At 40.8% G+C, this 23,489-nt stretch overlaps 1 protein-coding gene across 9 annotated transcripts in view; it reads left to right on the forward strand.

Annotated features, from left to right (window-relative positions):
• PID1 (phosphotyrosine interaction domain containing 1) overlaps positions 1-23,062 on the forward strand; it is a 179,357-nt gene extending 156,295 nt beyond the window's left edge. For 5 of the 9 annotated variants that reach the window (XM_039489099.1, XM_039489100.1, XM_039489101.1 and 2 more), the window contains one exon: positions 21,130-23,062. In XM_039489099.1, the coding sequence (XP_039345033.1) occupies positions 21,130-21,606 (477 nt within the window). In that variant the 3' untranslated portion in view covers positions 21,607-23,062. Of the gene's footprint in view, positions 1-6,669; positions 6,787-7,795; positions 7,909-9,182; positions 9,226-14,385; positions 14,718-15,506; positions 15,634-21,129 lie in introns of those variants that run through there. The other 4 variants (XM_039489103.1, XM_039489104.1, XM_039489106.1 and 1 more) reach the window with 3 other exon arrangements.
• The last annotated feature ends 427 nt before the right edge of the window (positions 23,063-23,489 follow it).

Here is a 23,489-nt window from a genome sequence, read left to right on the forward strand (position 1 = left end):
GGACAAGAGTTCCTGCTCAGAGACAGGTGATGCCTGGAGGCCTGAGACCTCACTGGAAACTCTTGGAATGGACCATGGAGCGGGAATACAGGTGCAACTATCACATCTGGAACATTGAGCACCTTGAAGATAAAGGTTCAGACTTGGACAGAAAGTCAGCACAAAACTGTTGGGCAACTTAGACTCTGTTTTGAGGAATTAAGGTTTACATACACCTTGGACTGTCCCTTTGTGTGGGGGTGAGTCTCACTCTTGGGGCTCTCTACCCAGAAAAATATACATATAGTTGTCAGGGATGCACAAGCTCCCACTGGGCCTTCATTTTGGCTGCATACTGGGATGATGTAGCCCAGAGATAGGACAAAAAGTGAATCAGGGAAAGAAACATCAAAGCAGGGAGTAGCACAGCTGCTAATTGGGAGTAGAATTCATGAACCTTGCCTTCCATGTGCCACAACTCCCAGTTTTAGCTGGCTGGCTCCCTGTTCTGATACCAACAGTCCGTAGAAGTATCTGTGGTTCTGTGTTTTTACTGTTGTTTGGGCTGACAAGGTGACAAGAAATGTTCTTGTGCTAGTGGCCTCTCTTCATGCAAGATACCATCAAATAATGCCCCCCACCCCTGTTCCCTGTTTGGTGCAAAAATGGGGGTCCTGTCCATGACTGCAGTCTCAGAGATGCTTGTAGGGTCAATTTGAATATTTAGTCCCTAAAGCCTCATCAGGAGAATCCATTTTAATGCCAAATTTGATCAAAATAATTTTGTTTTTTTTAAATGCTGGATGTTATAAACATATTTTAAAAAAAGACATTTTAGTTTTGGATCTTTGATTGTTTTAAGAGTTAGACTTTAGAAACAGCCTCAGTTTAAAAATGTAAAAAGATCAGACATTCGCACTTAAGTGGCTACTACATAATATTTTCCATCGAGATTTGTAGTGTTTGTTCTTACTGTCCAAACCTCTTGAGTCTGTGAAACTGGACTTATGCTCTTTTATAATAAAAAGTTTATAATAAAACTTTTATAATAATTTTCTTCTTTTATGGTAAAAGAAGAAAATGTGGAAATGGCAGAAGTACTAAATGACTTTTCTGTTTCAGTTTTCACCAACAAGTTTAGTGGCAATTGGACACCTAACTTAATGAATGCCAGTGAAAATGAGGCAGGATCAGAGGCTAAAATAGGGGAAAATTTAAAAGTTAAAAATTACTTAGACAAGTTAGATGTCTTCAAGTTGGCAGGGCCTGATAAAATACATCCTAGAATACTCAAGAAGCTGACTGGGGACATATCTGAAACATTAGTGATTATCTTCAGAAAGTCATGGAAGACAGGCGAGATTCAAGAGAACTGGGGAAGGGCAAATATAGTGCCAATCTATAAAAAGGGGAATAAGGACAACCCAGAGAATTACAGACCAGTCAGCTTAACTTCAGTAACTGGAAAGATAATGGAGCAATTAATTAAGCAACCAGTTTGCAGACACCTAGAAGATAGCATGATAAATAACAGTCATCATGGATTTGTCAAGAACAAATCGTGTCAAACCAACCTAATTGCTTTCTTTGACAGGGTAACAAGCCTTATGTATATGAGGGAAGCAGTAGATGTGATCTATCTTGACTTTAGTATGGCTTTTGATACTGTCTCGCATGACCTTCTCATAAACAAACTAGGTTTATGAGAACCTAGATGGAGCTCCTATAAGGTGAGTGCATAGCCGGTTGGAAAACCGTTCCGAGTGGTTCACAGTCAAGCTTGGAAAGGCATATCAAGTGGGGTCCTGCAGGGATCAATTCTGGGTCTGGTTCTGTTCAATATCTTCATCAGTGATTTAGACAATGACATAGAGAGTACACTTATAAAGTTTGCGGACAATACCAAGCTGAAAGGGGTTGCAAGTGCTTTGGAGGATGGGATTAAAATTCAAAATTATCTGGGCAAACTGGGGAAATGGTCTGAAGTAAATAGGATGAAATTCAATAAGGACAAATACAAGGTACTCCACTTAGGAAGGAACAAAGAGTTGCGCACATGCAAAATGGGAAATGGCTGCCTAGGAAGGAGTACTGAAGAAAAGGGTCTGGGGACATAGTGGGTCACAAGCTAACTATGAGTCAACAGTGTAACTCCGTTGCAAAAAAAAGGCATCTTTGAAGAGATCATAATGTAACTTAAGTAACAGAAGTAAAGCCCATCAAGGGGAGGGAAGGGAAGGGACACATGTAAGCAAGGAGAAGGGAATACAGCTCTCAGGAATGCAAAGGACTAAACTGTTGAATATATTTCTGTTGGTTTTGTTTATTTTTGTTGTTCAGTTTTCATGCTGCATTATTTAATGACTCCTGGTCTGAATGAATAGTGCAGAAGTCTTGGGACCAGTCTTACTCCTGCTGAAAGAGTCATTGGGAAGCTTTGTCATTAACTTCAGCCATCAGCAGGCTCTTTTCTCATTCTCGAGGGTTAAACTTAGATTCTCTTAAATAAGTAAATCAGATGTTAATAGTGATATTTTTGCCCCCCCCCCTCAATTGGAGTGTAGCTATAGGAATTGGTGGTTATTTTCCATTAAGCATTTTGCCAAGTCAATCAGTGATCATGCTGAATTTCTTTTCAAAATAAGACTGTTCTTAATATAGTTGTGTAAGCCATATTTCTGTGTGCTGATGGTCTCCACAAAAAATCTCGTGTTTATGCTAAAAAGGCTCTGGCTTGATCACATACAATGTGGGTAAAGAAGTAGTGACAGACTGGAGGGAAACTACTTTTTTTTTTTTAAACTGAGTTGATTTGTTGGGTCGGATGAAAAAGTTGCTTGAACACAGTTCACAATATTTGGTTAGTAATCCAGTGGAATGTCTGAGGCATTTTTGTTTTTCCTGTGGAGCCAAAAAATCACTTCAGCTCTAATACTCAATGCCACCAGCCAGAGGCTGAGTTACTCTGCCTAAAGGTGAGAAGAGGAGGGCTGTGACTAGGACTGTTAGCAATTTTCATTAAGATTGGCAGGGGAGCTTTTTCTGGCACGGACTATGCTCTCTACGTCTCTGCCAAAAACCATGTTTGCAGATTAAAGACATTTAAAATGACACTAAAGTTAAGTTTGCTTTTATTGAAATGAAAAATGTGCCATGACTGACTGACTGAACTACCAGTCAGTCCACTGTAGACCTGTCTAGCTAATGTCTGAGTGCCATAGTGAAGAAGAAATCCAGTTTAGGAGAACTAACATGTGCAACTTTCAAAAGAAATCTCAATCTGTTGAGCTAAAGGACTTTGGAAAATGCACATGTGCTTTCGGAGTTTCAGCCGAAGCAAAACACCAAACCAGTTGCCTTGTCCCACTTCCAGTTTTCCAAACTCTACACTTTAAAGTGTTTGTGGGGAAGAGAGTCCCCTCTCCACACATTCTGTGAGGTTGAATGATGTCTTTGTCCATTCTTTAGCTGGAGTGCAGCCATCCTAGAAGTTTCATGAAAATAGAGGTTGCTCAAAAATATGGAAAGCTGTTTAATGTGCTGTATAAATCGAAGAGAGTTGTCACAATGATTATAATAATAATATTGAGGCAAGTCGTGTTTATTTGCCTCTGGACAAAAGAATGAGCATTTGGGATTCACCAGGGCTCTGTCTAATGTAGTCTTTCAATTTATTATGCAATCATTATGGAATTTGGATACTAGGTTCTTCAGTGTTTTATGAAACCTTTAATCAGGTGGTGTTTCCACCTTGCTGCTAATATAGCATGCCTGTGCCCACCTACCCAGGATGAAGTCCAAGTTTAACCCCTCCCAGAGCTTTTCTTTATTGTTCACTTAAATATTATTTGTATTGCAGTAGCACCTACTAACAAGAAACAGAAGCGTCCTTCCCATATTTGCCTCTGGCTGTTCCTAGAATTGCTTCCTTCAGGACTTCTCTGTAGCTACTCCTAGATATCTTTGCCTCAGAGAGACACTCACAGCCTTTTATATTCTAGATTGGTGCTAAGACTTCCCTGGCATGGTTGTGAAAGCAAGTCAGTAGATTCACTCTGCTGCTTTACGCATGGCCGAAGGCCCTCACACTGGGTTACGGACCCTTATTTTTCCTTTCTCACTGGTCCCTGACATAATATACGGGACCTGACAAAGAGAGGATTTCTTTCACTTGCAGCTACTTTTGGACGATTACCTTATTTCTTTGTATTGCCAAATCACCATATAGGACTTGGCTGGCAACCTAAAAGGTTGAGGGACCACATGGGAGTCATTCTATTTGTGGAATCAAATTCTGGAAACCGCATAAATCCTGAAAAATAGGGCTTCATGCTGTTGTCTTGTGAGATGCCTACAAGCAACCAAATCCATGCCCCCAAGCTGAAGGCAGATTACAAAGTTGGTGTGTATGTGTGTGTGGGGGGGGGGGTGTTCCCCCACCTCCTTGCTCCCATTTTTCCTTTCCTTTAATTGGAGCTAGCTTATATCCCATTTCCCTGGGTTGCAGAGGGCCCCCTATGTGCTTATTTCAATTTGCCTTAATTGGTGCAGGGCAGCAATAGACAATCCATGCCAAGGAGAGGGATCAGCACAGGGGCGAATTTCACCCACACAGAGAAGAGAATTGCAATCAGACACTTCAAAGCAGCCTAGAAAGCTATAGAATTTCACACCTTCAACCCTTAGTAACATTAGGGCGAGGATCCTGAATTAGGAATCTTTATTGGCTGAGTTGTATTATTTAATCCAACAAAATGGGGATTTAGAAATATATCTCCATGAGTCAGCCTTGTAAAACAGTGTGGGTCAGATCCCCATCTGGTGTAAACTGGTGTAGCTTTGTTGACTTTAATGAAGCTACAACCATTTACCCCAACTGTGGATATGGCCCTTTAAAATAGAAAAGTTATGCATATAACATTTAAAAACAAGATCTCGAGAAAACGTAATTTATGTACATGCTATATAGTGTACATAGCACAGAATGGAGGAAACATAAATGTTACATATGTACTATGTGCAAAAATTACTGTTTCCTGCTGGTAAATTTGTTCTTAAAGTTAGACTGCTAAAGAGTATCCCTTGTTCAAGTTGAAATAACACTATTACTTCTAGTATCATGTTGTCATTTTTTTCCATGCTTTTTTCCCTTTATAAATTAAAATGCTGCTAGGTGATGAAAGCCATTGAATCCTTGTAAGAGTTACCTTATTAGGTTTGCATTCTATGAGTACATTAGGTACATTGGTAAGGAGGGATGGTGATATTCTCTTGGCTGTAGGCTAATAAGAAGATCATGCAATTCACAGCATCATAATTTTGATATTCATTTACATTGACTCTTTGAGGGTTGAGGAGCAGACATCTCACTCTATAGTTATTACAGAAGAGTGATGAGATTTTAATACAGTAGAATCATAGGACATGATTCTTTGCTTATTTGCCTAGCAATGATGTAAATTTGAAGTAACTCAATAGAAGTCAATGGAGTTACACAAGTGTAAATCAGATATAGAAATTTACACAATGAAAGTACAACAGCATAAAATGGATGTAAGTGAGGGAAAAATTAAGACCATAATATTTTACTTATTGTTTATACACACACACACACACACGTTAAAAGGCTTTCAAATCAAATCTACTTTCTGTAGGAGAATTCAGTTGTAGCCTGATTCTGTTTGAATGCTTCAGGAATGGTCAGTCATTCCACTAGAGCTGGGGCTGAAAGAAGATCTTCAGGAATCCTGAAAAAGGAAGTTTTTCATATTATAGCAGTAAGGCAGAGATGTTTGTCTAGACTATACTTTAATGGAATGTAGAAAACTGTAGATTCCACATTTTCGTAGGTATCCTACACTTGAAAATTCTACTAGAAAGTTGTTTTTTAACCAACACATTTTTTTATCAAACTAGTATTTGATGTTTGCGAAGCCAAATCAATGCAGCTTGCTTAGTATTTAGGAATTGTTGTGTTGTCAAGTTAAGACCACTCACGTTGCAAGAAAAGTAATAATTTTATAAACTTCGTCTACATTTTTCATTCAATATCTTTTTATACAAAAAAGCCTTTTTTCTAAACTGAATATTTTCGCAGATTTTTTTCATCTTTTAAGTATTTTCCAATTTACAAACATTTTGTATTTTTGAAACAGAAAACTGATTTTTGTTGGCTTTTTCCCCTTTTGTTTTCCCCTCACTTCTCTCCCCCCCTTTCTTTAAAAGGATAAAAGGGCGGAGAAAGGAAGAAAAAAGTGATAGGGTAGGGGATTCATTTTTTTATGTCAAAATTGTGGAAATTTGAATCAACAGTTTTCCCCAAATTTTTCTTCTCAAAACATACTTGTCATTATTCAACTAACTCTAATAAATTTCTTATTGTGATAGCATCCGAGGGTAGAAAGAAATGGTGTATAGAAAAGGCAATTATAGTTGTATTAGCTTAACAATTAGTCAGAATGTCCCATGCATTGATAGTAGTTCCTCTCACTTTTGTAATTAGAAACAGTTCTGCTTCTGTCAGTTCTGGATACTCAGTCTTCTCAGACTTGTTTTCTGTTGTAATTTTCAAAATGCCATAGGTAGCTGGAAAAAGTGAGTTGAAGAATAAAATGCATACATGTTATCTGGCAGTTCTTTAAAAAAGATTTTGTTTGTGTTTTCCTTTCCTTTTCTCTCCTTCAATCACAGGATCTACAGGTTTCTGAACATTTCAGGATTTTGTTTGCATTGCTCACATCATAAAGTATATCAAGCAGCAGGAGGGCATCTTAAAGTCATAAACTAAATTGTTTTTATACCATGAGGGTAAGAATCCTGTGTTTTGACTCTAAGCTGGACAAATGGGGCAATGTAGTCAAAGAGAGAGTACACATATATTACAGTGATGTCATTTTTATAAAGTGATTTTGTCTCCCCAGGCACACTTTAATGCCTTACAGATAAATCACTTCTGTCTCTGTCTGTGCCAGTGACAATATCTGCAGTCTTTTTACATCCAGGAAGCCAGTTGGCAGGACAAATTACACATTGGGGCAGTTTGATAAGAGTAAGATGGGGAAAACAAAAATTCAGTTCCCCATTCATCACTGAAAAATGTCAGAGCTAAGTTGTACTGTGAATCCAGAAACCAGAGCTGTCACTTACACAGCTAATTGTAATGGATAGTGCACACTGGGGAGGTAGGAGGGGAGGACCCAAAGGCAGGGGAGGGAGGAGCAAGTGGGATTGTAACAAATGAGCATACCACCGTGACTCATGAATGAAAAATTGGAAGCACTTTCTCAAAAGTTATGTATCAGTGAAATTCTTGGGCGTTTCTACTTAGTCTGATTGATAGCAGTGGAACAGGGAAGATGACATTGACCTTGGCAACACAATCAATAGTTTATATTCATATGCAAGAACTGTTACTGACCAATTTTGTCCGTTTAGAAGGAGCCAGTGTAATTTGTGCCAACATCAAATGGGCACTTTCCTTTTTCCTCCACTCTTGCTTTGTATACATAAGCATATATTTGTGCTTGCAGTGTTGAGCAAATCCCAGTGCCTGCTTATGGTAGAGTTTGTGCTTTTTCTCCTATAACCTGTCAGGGTAAAAATGAAGTACAGGATCTAATCCATTCGAGCTTTTTAGTGAAGAATAAACAGACATACTTAAAAAGAAGTTATCAGCCCTTTTTAATAGAAGGAGAAAGTAAAAGCAGTATTAAATCATGGAATCATAGAAGACACCATAAAGGGCCACTATAGGTCGTCTAGTCCAGTCCCTTGCACTCAAGGCAGGACTAAGTAATAACTAGACTATTCCTGACAGGTGTTTGCCTAACTTGTTCTTGAAAACCTCTAATGATGGAGATTCTACAACTTCCTTAAGCATATTTAACTACAGAGAAAAAGGTGAACATTTTGAGAGAAGCAGGATCAACAGTAAGTAATTATGTTACTTGTGGCAAGGCCAGAGAAGTGCATCAAGAATCTAGAACTTGGGGAGTATATAGAATTACATCCCAAAAACCTATATTAAAAGAATGTTACAGTTGCAAAGTCAAGCTCTCCAAATTTCAGGAATGCCAGAATTGAGGTTGCCAGCAGGGTGAGTGTTGGAAGCACAAAGAGAGAATCTCCCTGATGTCAGCTCCAGTGCCTGGTTTCACAGCAGCCCCTGGCAGCTGATAGGAGCAGGGGAAATTTCTGCTCAGCCCCAGGAGCCCCAGGCTGGAGCATGTTCTGTGGGGATGGTGCAATCTGGTTACAAATAGGTGCTGTGAGGTGATGGCTTAATCTATAGGCAGAACTTTGTGGTAGGTGTTAGTGGCTCAGTAAGGGAGGGGGGGCTTTGACATCCAGTTCTGTGGAAATTTGGCAGATCATGGGAGACAGAAGAGAAATAATAGCAAGAGCACCTGGTGGCATGGGGTTGCTGTACTGTGATTTTTGTATCAGCGGCCATATATGTGTGCCTGCTTGCGTGTGCAAGAGGTGTGCCAGCGGCACTGCCTGGAGGCAGAATGTGTCTAGGAGCACTGTAGGGATCACACTGAGGAGCAGCTCCTATCCCTCCATTTTGTTGGTCCAGCATGTGGTCTTCCAAGGTCAGACTGCCAGGATTGTCTGTTTGTTTGTGCAGCACCTAGCACAATGGGGCCTCAATCCTGATTGGGTCCTCCTGGTGCTATGTATGTATTTATGGGAAGCATTAGGGATTACCAAGACCAGGACTTGCCTTAGAAATGAAAAATCCTGAGGTCTCTTTTTTTCAGAGGAATGTTTTTAGTTTTGAAATTATGGCAAGTGTTTGAATCAGATCAAATCAGACAGATGAGAATGATTTCTTACTTTGAGCCCATTTAAATCCCAGATTGCTCTTAATTGAGATCACAGAACCATTCAACACTTTATTGATTAAGCATCTTCCTGGACATGAGTCCCATGGTATGAATGCATCCAAAACTGGACCCGGTGCCTTCCAGCACAAAACCTTTGGGATCGCCACAGTCTGCCATTGCCACGTGATTTCAGAGGGGAAGCTGATTGCATCCCTCAACAGCTGCTACAGGAGGTGGAGGTTGTGAATCTGCTTTCCTCCCACTCTAACTTCTGAATAGCCCCAGTTGAGGAAAGGGAAAATGGTACAGTCCCCTGAGATTCTACCTGCCCAGCCCCACTACAGATGATATTTTTGTCCCTCTTCCTTCTAACAGCTCCCTGGGGGTTCCTGAAACCTCTGGTCCACTGCAGGCAAAGGTAATGTCTATGGATGGGCCGAGGCAGGGAAATATTCATTTGAAAGAGCGTCCCTTCAGCGTCTCTGTATCCTTTTGCTCCAGTGTCTCAGAAGGTCACAATTTGGCAGCTGTTATTTAGTTGCTTTTACTACAAGATAATTTTAAAAGAAAGGTTTCCTTTTTCTTGATTACTTACAATATCCGCCTTCACTAGAAACCCAGTAATATAGTACACGGTTTGAATTCTCTGAGTGCTTTTATCCAATAGGAAATGCCTCTAGCAGATATTAAAATCTTTCACTATAAAGTTCTAACTAATTTAAAAACAAATAGAATATACTTGAATTCTCTCTCTCTCTCTCTCTCTCTCTCTCTCTCTCACACACACACACACACACACACACACACACACACACACACACACACACACACACACACACACACACACACACACACACACACACACACACACACACACACACACACAAAATCAGTACAGCCACAGTTATCTTACAGGATTTTTTCATTGGTGGAATTCTAAGCAGTGTATGGTAAGTGGATGCATCCCTGCATGGGTCTGATGTGGAAGTACACAAACATAACACACAGAATTGTTTGCAGGTATATTGAGATTGATGTTTGGTGTTTGCTGAGGGCTTCAAGCTTCAGAAGTGGAGCAGAGTAAGAAGAGGGTCTGTTGAAAATATTCCAGTTGCCAGATATATATACATTTTAAACCAGAAATTTAGGGGAAAATATTAAGTCCTTGGACAGTTTTTTAACTTGTCTAACCAGTACTTGCCACAGATAGTATCACTAACGTTGGCTTTGTGCATGACAGGCAAATTGCACATCAGAATGAACTTTTCCTGAACTATTTTTCTTAAGTACTATATTCGACACATTTGTCCTTTCCCTGAGTGTCAGACAATGCATCTTCCATTTTGTTCCACTTTCTTTTCACTAAATAACACTTATATGTGAACAATACAAGAAAAATCTCAATCCCCATTACTGTGTACTGTCACTTCAAATGTGTGAAATCCTTAATACTGTAATATAGGACCAGCTTAACTGAGTACCTGTGTCTCATTAAGGCATGCCAGATCTATGAGACTAGCACCGAGATACAATACTGAAAGGGCATAGTTCAACCCAGGATACCTGTTTTTGGAATACTCTATTATGTCTACTACTCAATTATGGGGAGCAAGTTTCCCTGTCTGGGTAAACAGATATGCCCTAGCGCTGCTTGAGCTAGTGCTGTAAAAATAGCAAGGTGAACATTGTAGCACCGACTGTGGCATGGGCTAGCCCCCTGCGTATGATAGACGGGCAGGCTTCTATGCCAGCAGCTAGCCCATGCAGCCGCCTGTGCTACAACATCCACATCGCTATTTTAGCTGCTATCTTGAGCAGAGCTAGTGCCTGTCTGTCTACCCGGGCTAAGAGGCTGTGGTGTAGATGTACCCTATAGGGCCTGATCTTGGAAGGTGATGAATAGCTCCAGCATATTGCAGGAGGTATTCAGAACCTTTTGAGGGTTGTCCTGTCTCCCTGAAGGCCAGTATAATATACTGCATCCCTGGCACCCTTCAAGGCAGGACTGAAGGGTTTTTTTGTTTTTCTTTCTTATGGCTGAGCTGTCTGGACAACATGCATTTTGTGGGGAGGGACTGGGATTTGCCTTTTGACCCTTCACCTATGAATGATAGAATCATAGACTATCAGGGTTGGAAGGGACCTCAGGAGGTCATCTAGTCTAATCCCCTGCTCAAAGCAGGACCAATTCCCAACTAAATCATCTCAGCCAGGGCTTTGTCAAGGCTGACCTTAAAAACCTCTAAGGAAGGAGATTCCACCACCTCCCTAGGTAACCCATTCCAGTGCTTCACCACCCTCCTCCTAGTGAAAAAGTTTTTCCTAATATCCAACCTAAACCTCCCCCACTGCAATTTGAGACCATTACTCCCTGTTCTGTCATCAGGTATCACTGAGAACAGTCTAGATCCATCCTCTTTGGAACCCCCTTTAGGTAGTTGAAAGCAGCTATCAAATCCCTCCTCCTTCTTCTTTTCTGCAGACTAAATAATCCCAGTTCCCTCAGCCTTTCCTCATAAATCATGTGCTCCAGCCCCCTAATCATTTTTGTTGCCCTCTGCTGGACTCTTTCTAATTTTTCCACATCCTTCTTGTAGTGTGGGGCCCAAAACTGGACACAGTACTCCAGATGAGGCCTCACCAATGCCAAAGAGAGGGGAATGATCATGTCCCTTGATCTGCTGGCACTGCTCCTACAAATACAGCCCAAAATGCTGTTAGCTTTCTTGGCAACAAGGGTACACTATTGACTCATATCCATCTTCTCGCCCACTGTAACCTCTAGGTCCTTTTCTGCAGAGCTACTACCTAGCCACTCGGTCCCTAGTCTGTAGCAGTGCATGGGATTCTTCCGTCCTAAGTGCAGGACTCTGCAATTGTCCTTGTTGAACCTCATCAGATTTCTTTTGGCCCAATCCTCTAATTTGTCTAGGTCCCTCTGTATCCTATCTCTACCCTCCAGTGTATCTATCACTCCTCCCAGTTTAGTGTCATCTGCAAACTTGCTGAGGGTGTAATCCATGCCATCCTCCAGATTATTAATGAAGATAGTGAACAGCCCCAGGACTGAACCTTGGAGCATTCTGCTTGATACCAACTGCCAACTAGACATGGAGCCATTGATCACTACCCGTTGAGCCCTATCATAGAATATTAGGGTTGGAAGGGACCTCCGGGGGTCATCTAGTCCAACCCCCTGCTCAAAGCAGGACCAATCCCCAGATTTTTACCCCAGTTCCCCCAAATGGCCCCCTCAAGGATTGAACTCACAACCCTGGGTTTAGCAGGCCAATGCTCAAACCACTGAGCTGTCCATCCCCCCCATGATCTAGCCAGCTTTCTATCCACTTTATAGTTCATTCATCCAGCCCATACTTCTTTAACTTGCTGGCAAGAATACTGTGGGAGACCGTATCAAAAGCTTTGCTAACGTCAAGGAATAACACGTTCATTGCTTTCCCCTCATCCACAGAGCCAGTTATCTCATCATAGAAGGCAGTTAGGTTAGTCAGGCATGACTTGCCCTTGATGAATCCATGCTGACTGTTCCTGGTCACTTTCCTCTCCTCTAAGTGCTTCAAAATTGATTCCTTGAGGACCTGCTCCATGATTTTTCCAGGGACTGAGGTGAGGCTGACTGGCCTGTAGTTCCCTGGATCCTCCTCTTTCCCTTTTTTTAAAGATGGGCACTATATTAACCTTTTTCCAGTCATTTGGGACCTCCCCCGATCGCCATGAGTTTTCAAAGATAATGGCCAATGGCTCTGCAATCACATCAGCCAACTCCTTTAGCACCCTCGGATGCAGCGCATCCGGCCCCATGGACTTGTGCTCGTCCAGCTTTTCTAAATAGTCCTGAACCACTTCTTTCTCCACAGAGGGCTGGTCACCTCCTCCCCATACTGTGCTGCCCAGTGCAGCAGTCTGGGAGCTGACCTTGTTCGTGAAGACAGAGGCAAAAAAATCATTGAGTACATTAGCTTTTTCTACATCCTCTGTCACTAGCTTGTCTTCCTCATTCAGTAAAGGGCCCGCACTTTCCTTGACCACCTTCTTGTTGCTAACCTACCTGAAGAAACTCTTCTTGTTACTCTTAACATCCCTTGCTAGCTGCAACTCTAAGTGTTATTTTGCCTTCCTGATTTCACTCCTGCATGCCTGAGCAATATTTTTATACTCCTCCCTGGTCATTTGTCCAATCTTCCACTTCTTGTAAGCTTCTTTTTTGTGTTTAAGATCAGCAAGGATTTCACTGTTAAGCCAAGCTGGTCGTCTGCCATATTTACTATTCTTACACATTGGGATGGTTTGTTCCTGCAACCTCAATAAGGCTTCTTTAAAATACAGCCAGCTCTCCTGGACTCGTTTCCCCCTCATGTTGCTCTCCCAGGGGATCTTGCCTATCAGTTCCCTCAGGGAGTCAAAGTCTGCTTTTCTGAAGTCCAGGGTCCGTATTCTGCTGCTCTCCTTTCTTCCTTGTGTCAGCATCCTGTACTCGACCGTCTCATGGTCACTGCCTCCCAGGTTCCCATCCACTTTTGCTTCCCCTACTAATTCTTCCCTGTTTGTGAGCAGCAGGTCAAGAAGAGCTCTGCCCCTAGCTGGTTCCTACAGCACTTGCACCAGAAAATTGTCCCCTACACTTTCCAGAAACTTCCTGGATTGTCTGTGCACTGCTGTATTGATCTCCCAGCAGATATCGGGGTGATTGAAGTCTCCCATGAGAACTAGGGCCTGTGATCTAGTAACTTCTATTAGTTGCCAGAAGAAAGCCTCGTCCACCTCATTCCCTTGGTCTGGTGGTCTATAGCAGATTCCCACCACAACATCACCCTTGTTGCTCACACTTCTAAACTTAATCCAGAGACTAAAGTTTTTCTGCAGTTTCATACTGGAACTCTGAGCAATCATATTGTTCTCTTACATACAATGCAACTCCCTCACCTTTTCTGCCCTGCCTGTCCTTCCTGAACAGTTTATATCCATCCATGACAGTACTCCAGTCATGTGAGTTATCCCACCAAGTCTCTGTTATTCCTGATCACATCATAATTCCTTGACTGTGCCAGGACTTCCAGTTCTCCCTCCTTGTTTCCCAGGCTTCTTGCATTTGTGTATAGGCACTTAAGATAACTCGCTGATCGGCCTGCTTTCTCAGTATGAGGCAGGAACCCTCCCCTCTTGCGATCTGTTGCTCGTGCTTCCTCCTGGTATCCCACTTACCTCAGGGCTTTGTCTCCTGAGTACAAAGGCATCCCACCTTTTAGAGCATACATCAGAAGACGCCATGGGCGGTATGAGTAAACTGTATTGAAGACATTTTCCTGCTTGGTCTTCTGAAACCTTCCTTTCTCTGTGAGTAAGGCTCTTTATGCTAGGCACAGAAGGAGCTAAGCCATTCTTCTTCTTAAAATGAACAGAGAACGAATAACTTGACATCATTTAAAGAAAACAATTCCAAGTATGGAAAATAAATCCTCACCATTTTGTGTAACAAATTTGGCTGTAATAGAAGTGACAGTTAGTATAGGAGTTGCCATACCATTTTCCTTTAAAGATACTAAAACTAGCAGGCATATTACAAACAATTCTAAAAACATACATCTTCACTCTTACTTACAAAAACTGGAGTAAATTAAAGGTTTGTTTTCAAAATACTCCTATCATGTATTTAAAAATGTCTTTGTTCTATTATGAAGATGTCATAGATCACAATATTCATTGACTTGATGCTGAGCATCTTTGTGTACCAAGTAGCAGTAGTTCTAATCACTAAAAGGGACAGGACAAGACATTTTTCCATGGAGGGCACCTTGAATCAGATATTGACATTGGCTACAACTACAACCAGTTGCAAAGTTTATGAAGAGAAATAAGGAACTCCACAGAGTGACTTGCCTTTCGCTAAAGGTTAGAGTATTCACATGCACATAATAACGGTGCTGTATTTCAAGTCACGCATGTGTTTGGTTGTAGTGGCTTGCCAGTGAGAGAGGAATTAGATAAAAATTCCCAGTTCACAGGAGAAATGATGGAAAGGATATAGACAATTTTTAGCATGCACAGGAAGTTGTATGAGTCACATCTTCTACAATCCTTTGGAAAAAATGGAATGTTCAAATCAAACTATTGTAAATGCCATAAAGAAATATATTTCTGCTTCTGGAAAAGCATAACATATAAAATATCCTTTATTACTTAAGGTTAGCAATGTTCGCTTTTCCATTACCTATTTCATATGTAAAATACAGCATGTGAACCTACTAAGTGTTTCAACAGCCTGTTAATAATGTATGCACTTGAAAGAGGCTGAGGCTGCTCTCATTGAAGTCAGTGGGGGATTTGGCTGTTGACTTAGATGTGTGTAAGATTGGGCTCACTTTAAATCTTGCTGTACCAGAACAAATGGTTTGTCCTTCTAATGCCTCCATCAGTTACATTAATATAGTGGTTCAAAGGAAGGAAAATAATTCAGCGCAATTGTGTAGTGCTATTCTATTGCAGGAATTTTTTTTCTCAACTTAAAGCATAAATACTGGTAACCCTTTCAAGTGATTAACCTAAATAGTGTAACTACCAGTGTTATTCTTGTTCATATTTCTTTTACTAATTATGTGTGTATATATGTAAAACATTATTTTTATCATGTTTGATGCATGTAAGTACAGAAGAAATTACTATTTTCTCACTTTGCATCAGTTTTCATTGGACTTACTGCTGATTCCCACCAGTGTGAGAGGAGAAACAGATCCAGTATCTAATGCTCTTTTTGAATCTTGTCAAATTGTGCTTCTCAGTAATATCCCGTGATGGTGAATTACACAAGGTGAATATACTGTGTGGGTGGGAAAGTATTTCCTTTTATCCATTTATGTTTTGTGCCTTTTTGAATGAATTACCTTTAAAATGTGGTGTTTTCACCGAAATGTGAGTGAAAGCTGTAAAGGCAAAGAGGCCTATTTACAATAAGAACAACAACGAAAGAACATAATTGACAATTAAGTGGTGGTTTCTGAATGCAAAAGAGGCAAATATTTATGGGAAAGGAACTGAGATGGAAATTACCCCATACTTGATCTCAGACCAAAGATTATCTATCTTGGGAAGTTTAAGGAAAAATTGGTTCAGCTGTTTTGAGAAATGGGAATGTGGAAGGAAACAGTTTCCCCATATGTTCGGAATGACGTCTGCAGTGCCATGTATCCCAAATGGCTGAAGCTGGAAGCCATTTTAATGCAATACTGAATTGAATGGTTGAGCACATAAAAATCAGAAAATTCAAACCTGTAACATTTCTACCATGGCAGGCCACGTTACATATACAATAGGGGAGTATTTTGGGTGGATGTGTATATATTTTCCTTCTTACATGACTTCTTAGCCATTCCTGTTTGTTACTGTACAACCACTGGAGATTCTGCCAGATTTCCTTCGCATGTCGCTACATAGAGTAGCTGCCTCTTTAGCCCCATCCAAAAATCCTCCAAAAAGCCACAGCAGAGTAGTGGTCAGGGGCTGCTCTAACTGTAGGCAAATTAAACAGCAGCAAACTAGGCAGCAGATTTCTGGGAGAAGCGGATTTTTTTTTAAATTCTCATGGCTTTGTCTTCTCCTGCTGCTGCAAATGCTGCCCTCCCAGAGCTATCCCTGTCACTGGCACACACACTCCCTTCGACTGCTCCCTGCACAGAGCTGCTCCTCTATACCAAGGGTAGCCCTTCTTCTGCACAGAGCCTCCAGAACTCTACCAGACAGCCCCACTCACACTTCAGAGCACCTCACCCACTGTACCACACAGCTTCCCTGCCCCCAACTGGACCATACAGCCATACCTGCTTTACCATAGAGCTCGGCCTTAACACCACACAGACATGCTCACTGAATAGCGCTCCACCCATTGTGCCACACAGCTCTGCCCACTGCACATGGCTTCACCCGTAGGGGAAGCACACCGAAGTTTTGCCAACAGCAGCAGATTGTGTTGAGTGGCCACTGGTGCATTCACATTTCAGGATCATCTGTGGCTTTGGGGAAAATGAAGATGATTCCTTTTGAGGGTCCTTCTAATCCTCCCCACGTTATGGTTTGTACCCTAAACTTGTTTCCCTCTGCATCTCATCCTGGATGGGATGATCTTATTCTTTGATCTTTGGTCAGTGAATTCAGAGAAGTTGGAAAAAGAAAAATGGTTGTACCAGGGGCGGTTCTACGTTTTTTGCTGCCCCAAGCACGGCAGTCAGGCAGCCTTCGGCGGTGTTTCTGTGGGTGATCTGCCGGTCCCACGCCTTCGGCGTACCCACCACCAAATTACCGCAGGACCAGGGCCAGCTCCAGGGTTTTTGCCTCCCCAAGCGGCAAAAAAAATAAATAAAAAAAATGTTGCTGTCGGCAGCTGCTCTACCGTGCTGCTTTCTTCTTTGGCGGCAATTCAGCAGCAGGTCCTTCCCTCTGAGAGGGACCGAGGGACCCGCCGCCAAATTGCTGCTGAAGAGCACTATGTGCCGCCCCTTCCCCTTGGCGCCCCAAGCACCTGCTTGCTGAGCTGGTGCCTGGAGCCAGCCCTGCGTGGCACCGGCAGATCTCCCGCAGAAACTCCGCCGAAGGCTGCCTGCCTGCCACCCTCACAGCGACTGGCAGGCTGTCCCCCACGGCTTGCCGCCCCAGGCATGCGCTTTCTGTGCTGGTGCCTGGAGCCGCCCCTGGTTGTATTTAATATCTGTATTCTGTAACGATGCGCTTGGGCCAATTTTGTGTATTTAAGTGAGGTGCATGTTATAAAGCACGTGTCTGTGAACCTAAAGGGTAAAGTTTTATTTATTTATCATCTCTTCTATGGTGCTCATCATTGTAGTAAATTAGAACCTCATAAATACCAATCAATTTATCCTCATGGGGGAAAAGTATTGTTCCCTGTCTGTAAAGTGGGGATTTGAAGTATAGATAGATGAAATTATTTACTAAAGGTCAAACAGTTAGTCCGTGTCCGAGCTAGGAATATAAACCAGATCATGTAAGTCCCATTCCACTGCCTTAGCCACAAGCCCCATCCTTCCTCTCAATCATTATTGCTGTTGACATTTTCTGTTTTTCAGAGTAATTCACAGATCTTCCCTGCAGGCACACCCAGCTTTCTCACAAGTTTATGTGGAATATTTTCCTGTGGGAAATGTTGTTTTAGACTTTACATTTAGGTACTGTATATACTGAGATAAAGCAGATGGTTAGTGGCAGAGAGGTGTTGGGGGAGGTTGATTGGTCAGAACAAACAGAAAATCTAGACAGCTTGTATGTGCTCAGTGAATGTGAGAAAAGTCAATCCTGCTACCCTCCCTGTGACAAATAAGTCAAATTCTTCAGCTTGCAATATGTACCTGCACAATACTTATGACATACTCCACCCTCACTTATGTTAGGGTTGACACCTGGCAAAATATATATAAAAAGGTGACTCCCAGTCAGAGTTTTTATTCTGTCAGTGCCTGCATTTCTTCACATTAGCAAGCAATAGCAGTGTCCCCTAACCAGCAAAACCTTGGAAAGGCAAAGCCAGAGAATTTGTGTCAGGATCCCACTTATGCAGTAGAATTCAGGGTAATAGTTTGGCTGGGACAAAGTGTATAAGCAGAAGGCTCGCTCTCCATTTTGTGTTTTCAAAGCTTGACATAAACCTCATTGAAATCAATAGAAAGACTCACTTTGACAGCAATGGGCTTTGGATTGGGCCCCAAACGTGAAACTTCTTTACAATGTGCTAATCTTTTGTTAACTGATTTGTGAATTTTAAATGGAACATAATGGATTTTAAGAGAATATAGTGAATAGTTTGTGAACATGCAGAGTTCCACATTTATATTATTATTATTTTACTAGAAATATGCCTGTGAATACATGAGGAACTACTCTGCGGTAAAACTGCTGCTTGGTCTTTTATGTACTATTTATATGAGTACAGTTTGTGCTATGAGCTGTTAGTTACTTTACCTTCTCCTCACTAGTACAGTAAAATAAAATAAAATAAAACAAAACTCCAGTATGTTGCCGGCACAGAGTGCCCGAGGACAGCAACAGTGGGGGTTTGTTGCCCGGTGTGCTTCGCTCCAATAAACACACCAAGGTGGAGAAGCAGACAAAGTTTATTTGAGATCTCAAAGCGATGCCAGGAGACAGACACATCTCAAATCAAGCACACAGCTACAAGCAGCTTTTCTCTTTTTATACATAACTTTAACTAAGCCTCTTCTATCCCCCCCACTCCCCCCTCTCTCCCCACCTTTCATTCCCATGTAGCAGATACACTTTGCAGTAGCAATTACATTAAGCAGTTAAGTCATACTTGGCGGCAACCAATCTAGCTCGTTAGTAACTCTTCTGTGAACCGTTATCTTGTCTTTCTTTGATCTGTTATTTTGCCCCTTAGCCAGGAGCAAGCAGGCCTCATTATAGCAGGCCTCATTATTACCTTCTGGTACAGGTGTTGCAACTGATAACCATTCTCTGTTGCTGGCCTGTTAGGTCGATTAAAGTTCAAACATGGAAAGGCTTTGGTCAGACATGGAGTGACTTTAGTTCATTCAGGCCTAATGCAGGAAGGCTTTATTGACACTTACGGTTTTCCACCCTCCTGAGTTACCTAGGGTTATGCCTAATGACACCAACAAGTAGGACTTGCCTTCTTAACAGTTCTAGCTTTTGTGATTCTCACTGTTCCAAAAAATATAAAGGTTTTATAAGATTTAAAATATTCTCAATGGAAACCATGAACATTTGTGTGGAGAAGAATAAAACTTTTTGTCCTGAAATGTCTGTCATGAAATTGCTTGTTTGGCAGGCATGATTAAGCCACACTATTTTGTAACCTTATTTTTTAATCATAGCCTAATTTAGGTTTCTGAGTGGGTTTACCAAAGCTTGCAGCAAAACCCAGAATTATTTGTGAAGATTTTTGCTTTGTATGAAATGTACATTCAGTATCCTTGCAGCTTTATCTTGAATGTATTTAAACGTGAAAATCTATTTTTTTTCCTTTTTTAAAACTTAGATAAAAAATAAAAAATATTTGATATAATACTACATTTTATAGAAATTAAATGTACAGTGTACATGATTATTTACAAATGTGTCTAGTACTAGCAACTGTCAGAGATGGGATAGTGGAACATTTGCTTGATCTATTATAGTCTTATGTGCGTTATATTTAAAATTGGACAAAGTAATTTTGCTTTTATTTTTATAATACTTGTTATTAAATGTAACTTGCAGACAACAGTGATAGAGGGTAATACTATGTATAAATTATATTTAAATGGTATTGACTACCCTAAAATGTAACTTTCCCAGTTAATAAAAGCTCCATTCAAAATATAATTGAGAAACGTTTCTTGATCTATAGAGATCTAGGTGCATTGATTCTTTCCCATATGCTATATTTAGAATTTTCATTTGGGCTGTATAATGAGTTAGATTTTGGCATGTGAAACAAATTGTAGTCAAGGCTCATTATTTTTCTATACATCCTGGATAACAGGATTCTTATTTTTGAATATTTACCCAATGGAGCTAGACACTAAAGCAGAAAGAGCTGGGGTGATTAAACTAAGCTAGATTTATTACTGTGGGTTTTTTAATGGCACATGTTGTATAAAATTGAAGGAGTAAATGCCACAGCCCTTTAGCTAACAATAGAAGATGTAGCATTTTGAATAGTTTCTACATATTTTTGGATAATTACTTAAGTAGAAGCACTAGAAGAAACATAAACAAAATCACTCTGGAAAATGCATTAGAATAGTTTTGTTGTTATCTGCTATGGTCATGCTCTTCTGCCCACATTGTGTTCTTGCATTATTATACTCTGTGTATGTCTCGATGTAAGTAAAACTACTGTTTAAAATGTATTTAACAAAAACAATATGAACATAAGAAACTGTGGGTAAGCACCATGGTCCTGTTATCTGGCCTGTGGGCCTGATCCTATTGACCATACTTGTATGATCGGGTCCATTGGCTTTATTGGGACTGCTAGCATGAGTGAGAGTAGCAGCATTAGGCTTTAAGGCAGAGATTTTCAAGAAGCTTAAGGGAGTTAGTTGCCCAAAATATACTGAAATTCAGTGAGAGGCTCCTAACTCCCTTGAAAATCCCAGCATTAATGACTAAAAATACTGTTCTGAGAGGCAAATCTATTGCTGTCAATCAGAAAACTTCATCTGAATGTGTAGAAAAAAATCCATCGTTCTAGGTAAAGAACTCAATTCACGGATGGTAGAAATGAATATCGAAGACTATTGTTGATATCACATCTGTTTTTGCTTTTTCTTTGTAGGTTACATATTTGGGTAAGGTGTCCACAACAGGGATGCAATTTTTATCAGGGTGCACAGAAAAACCTGTCATTGAATTATGGAAGAAGCACACACTAGCCAGGGAGGACGTCTTCCCAGCCAATGCCCTTCTGGAAATTCGCCCCTTCCAAGTCTGGCTTCATCACCTGGACCTCAAAGGCGAAGCCACAGTCCACATGGATACCTTTCAGGTGGCACGTATTGCCTACTGCACTGCCGACCACAATGTCAGCCCAAACATCTTTGCTTGGGTTTACAGGGAGATCAACGATGACTTGTCCTATCAGATGGACTGCCATGCTGTAGAGTGTGAGAGCAAGCTGGAGGCCAAGAAGCTGGCTCATGCCATGATGGAGGCCTTTAAGAAGACTTTCCACAGCATGAAGAGTGATGGCCGGATCCACAGGAATAGCTCATCTGAGGAAGTGTCTCACGAATTCGAATCTGATGATGGCTGACTCAACTCATTGATGGTACAGCAAGGGCAGAAATTGCCTAGGGAATAAGAGTTGATAGATGAATAAGCAACAACTGATATCTGGAATTAAAAGACGGCCAAACACTTGGCTGACCAGCTTTTTAAATCAAAAGAGCAAATCAGTACCTAAAGATATGCATCATTAAAGTAATTATGTTACATTGAAATCTGCTGCTGTTGTAAATGTGAGAAAAAGCTTCCCCCCCTGCCCCATTTCACCCCCCAACCCATGCACCGTCAACAACTCTTTATAGCCTGGTATAGTTCAGGTGTACAATCTAAAGTTGATTCAGTCCAGTTTGCCTTATGAAATCCATCAAGCAATTTTAATAGTAGATTATCTGGGATTCATAGCTGGGATCTGATGCTGCTATGCAGCAGCAAGTGGAAAAGGGAGCCCCTTGGTTCAGAAAAATGAATCCCTTTCAATGTCATATTGCAAAATCCTTTGACCTTACCTAGGCTGAAACAGCCATTCATAAGCTTTTTGACAAATGGCCTTACATTCTGCAGTTTATTCACATTTCACAGATTTTTAAAAAGATGCTTATATTTACACATTATATCATATGCTATTCTTTATTTTATTCATTTTGTCTATTTTCTTAATGTACCTGCAGCCACTCATCTCCCACCAAGCACCATTAATTACAATTTCCAGGATACCAAAAAGGGAAAAAAAAATCCATGATGGCTGGTAATACAGTGAACCAGCTCCATTATTTCTTCTGAGAGTTGAGTGACATGTTGCTAAGACCCGTGGTGTTTCACCAGTTGAACTGGAACTTATGATCCACCTCAGGTCTGAAGTGATATGAACATGGTAGCCTTAACTCCACAGTAGTCTCCATTCACCAACCTAGTACATATAATTTCATGTAGCTGGTACTCCTGGGTCACAAAGGCCAGGGGTGTGTTACCATAAATAGCAAAGTGTCTCTGACAATTAAAGGCACTATTCCTTTTAGAGTCAGGTTTGAAATGATTGGTTTGTACTGAAATGACTGAGAAGTTCACATTAAGATATCCTGCACTTTTCCTGGTCCACGGACAAAAAGGTTCATAACTTTTGTAAAGGCAGAAAAAAAATCAAATAAAAACAAAGCCTTTGGTTCCCTAAATGTTTTTAAGGCCAAGAGCAGATGAATAGTTTGCAAGTAATGCTGCTCGTTGTTCGTAATCATGGTAATGGTAGGGGCACTAGGGCACCTTACAGAAGCCTTAAAAGAAGCTATGTGTCTGTGTTTTGTGTGTGTATATCTACATTGTGTGAGAGAGCATATGTATGCCTGTGTTAAAGCATGTAGATTGAGCATGGAGCCATGTTGAGGAGGACCCATGGCTCTTGAAAATATGCTTGTTGCTTTCCAATGTATGTAAACTATTCTCCAGCATAAATACATTCATACTTTAATAAAAAATATGTTTGAGTTAAAGCTATGATAGTTTTAGGCTCTGTTTCCAATGCAAACTCTCTGTTTTTATTTAAAGTACCTTGGGTTCTGTGTTCCACTGATGATAGATGTTTTACAAACACCAATTAAAGGGATTAAAAATTGTTATAGGCTTATTTATATATACACCCCTCCCAAACAGTTAATAGGATTAAAATATTAATATATTTAGATTTAAAACATTACTTTAGTTTCCAAAAGGGATAATGGAAATGTTTATGATTTCCTAAGATCAGTTTTTAACTTTTATTTCAAGGTGTGTAGACACCAGTTCATACTTCCTGCTTACCAGTAGGTGGCAGAGATTTTTCTCCAGACAATGAGTTTAATTTAAGAGCCCTATTGACCAGAAACAATATCTTGCCTCCACTACCATGGAATGGTTCAGGTCTGGCATCAGCATCCAGTA

The sequence above is a fragment of the Mauremys reevesii genome, linkage group 9, assembly GCF_016161935.1.
Source record: "Mauremys reevesii isolate NIE-2019 linkage group 9, ASM1616193v1, whole genome shotgun sequence".
NCBI classification, from domain to species: Eukaryota; Metazoa; Chordata; order Testudines; family Geoemydidae; genus Mauremys; species Mauremys reevesii.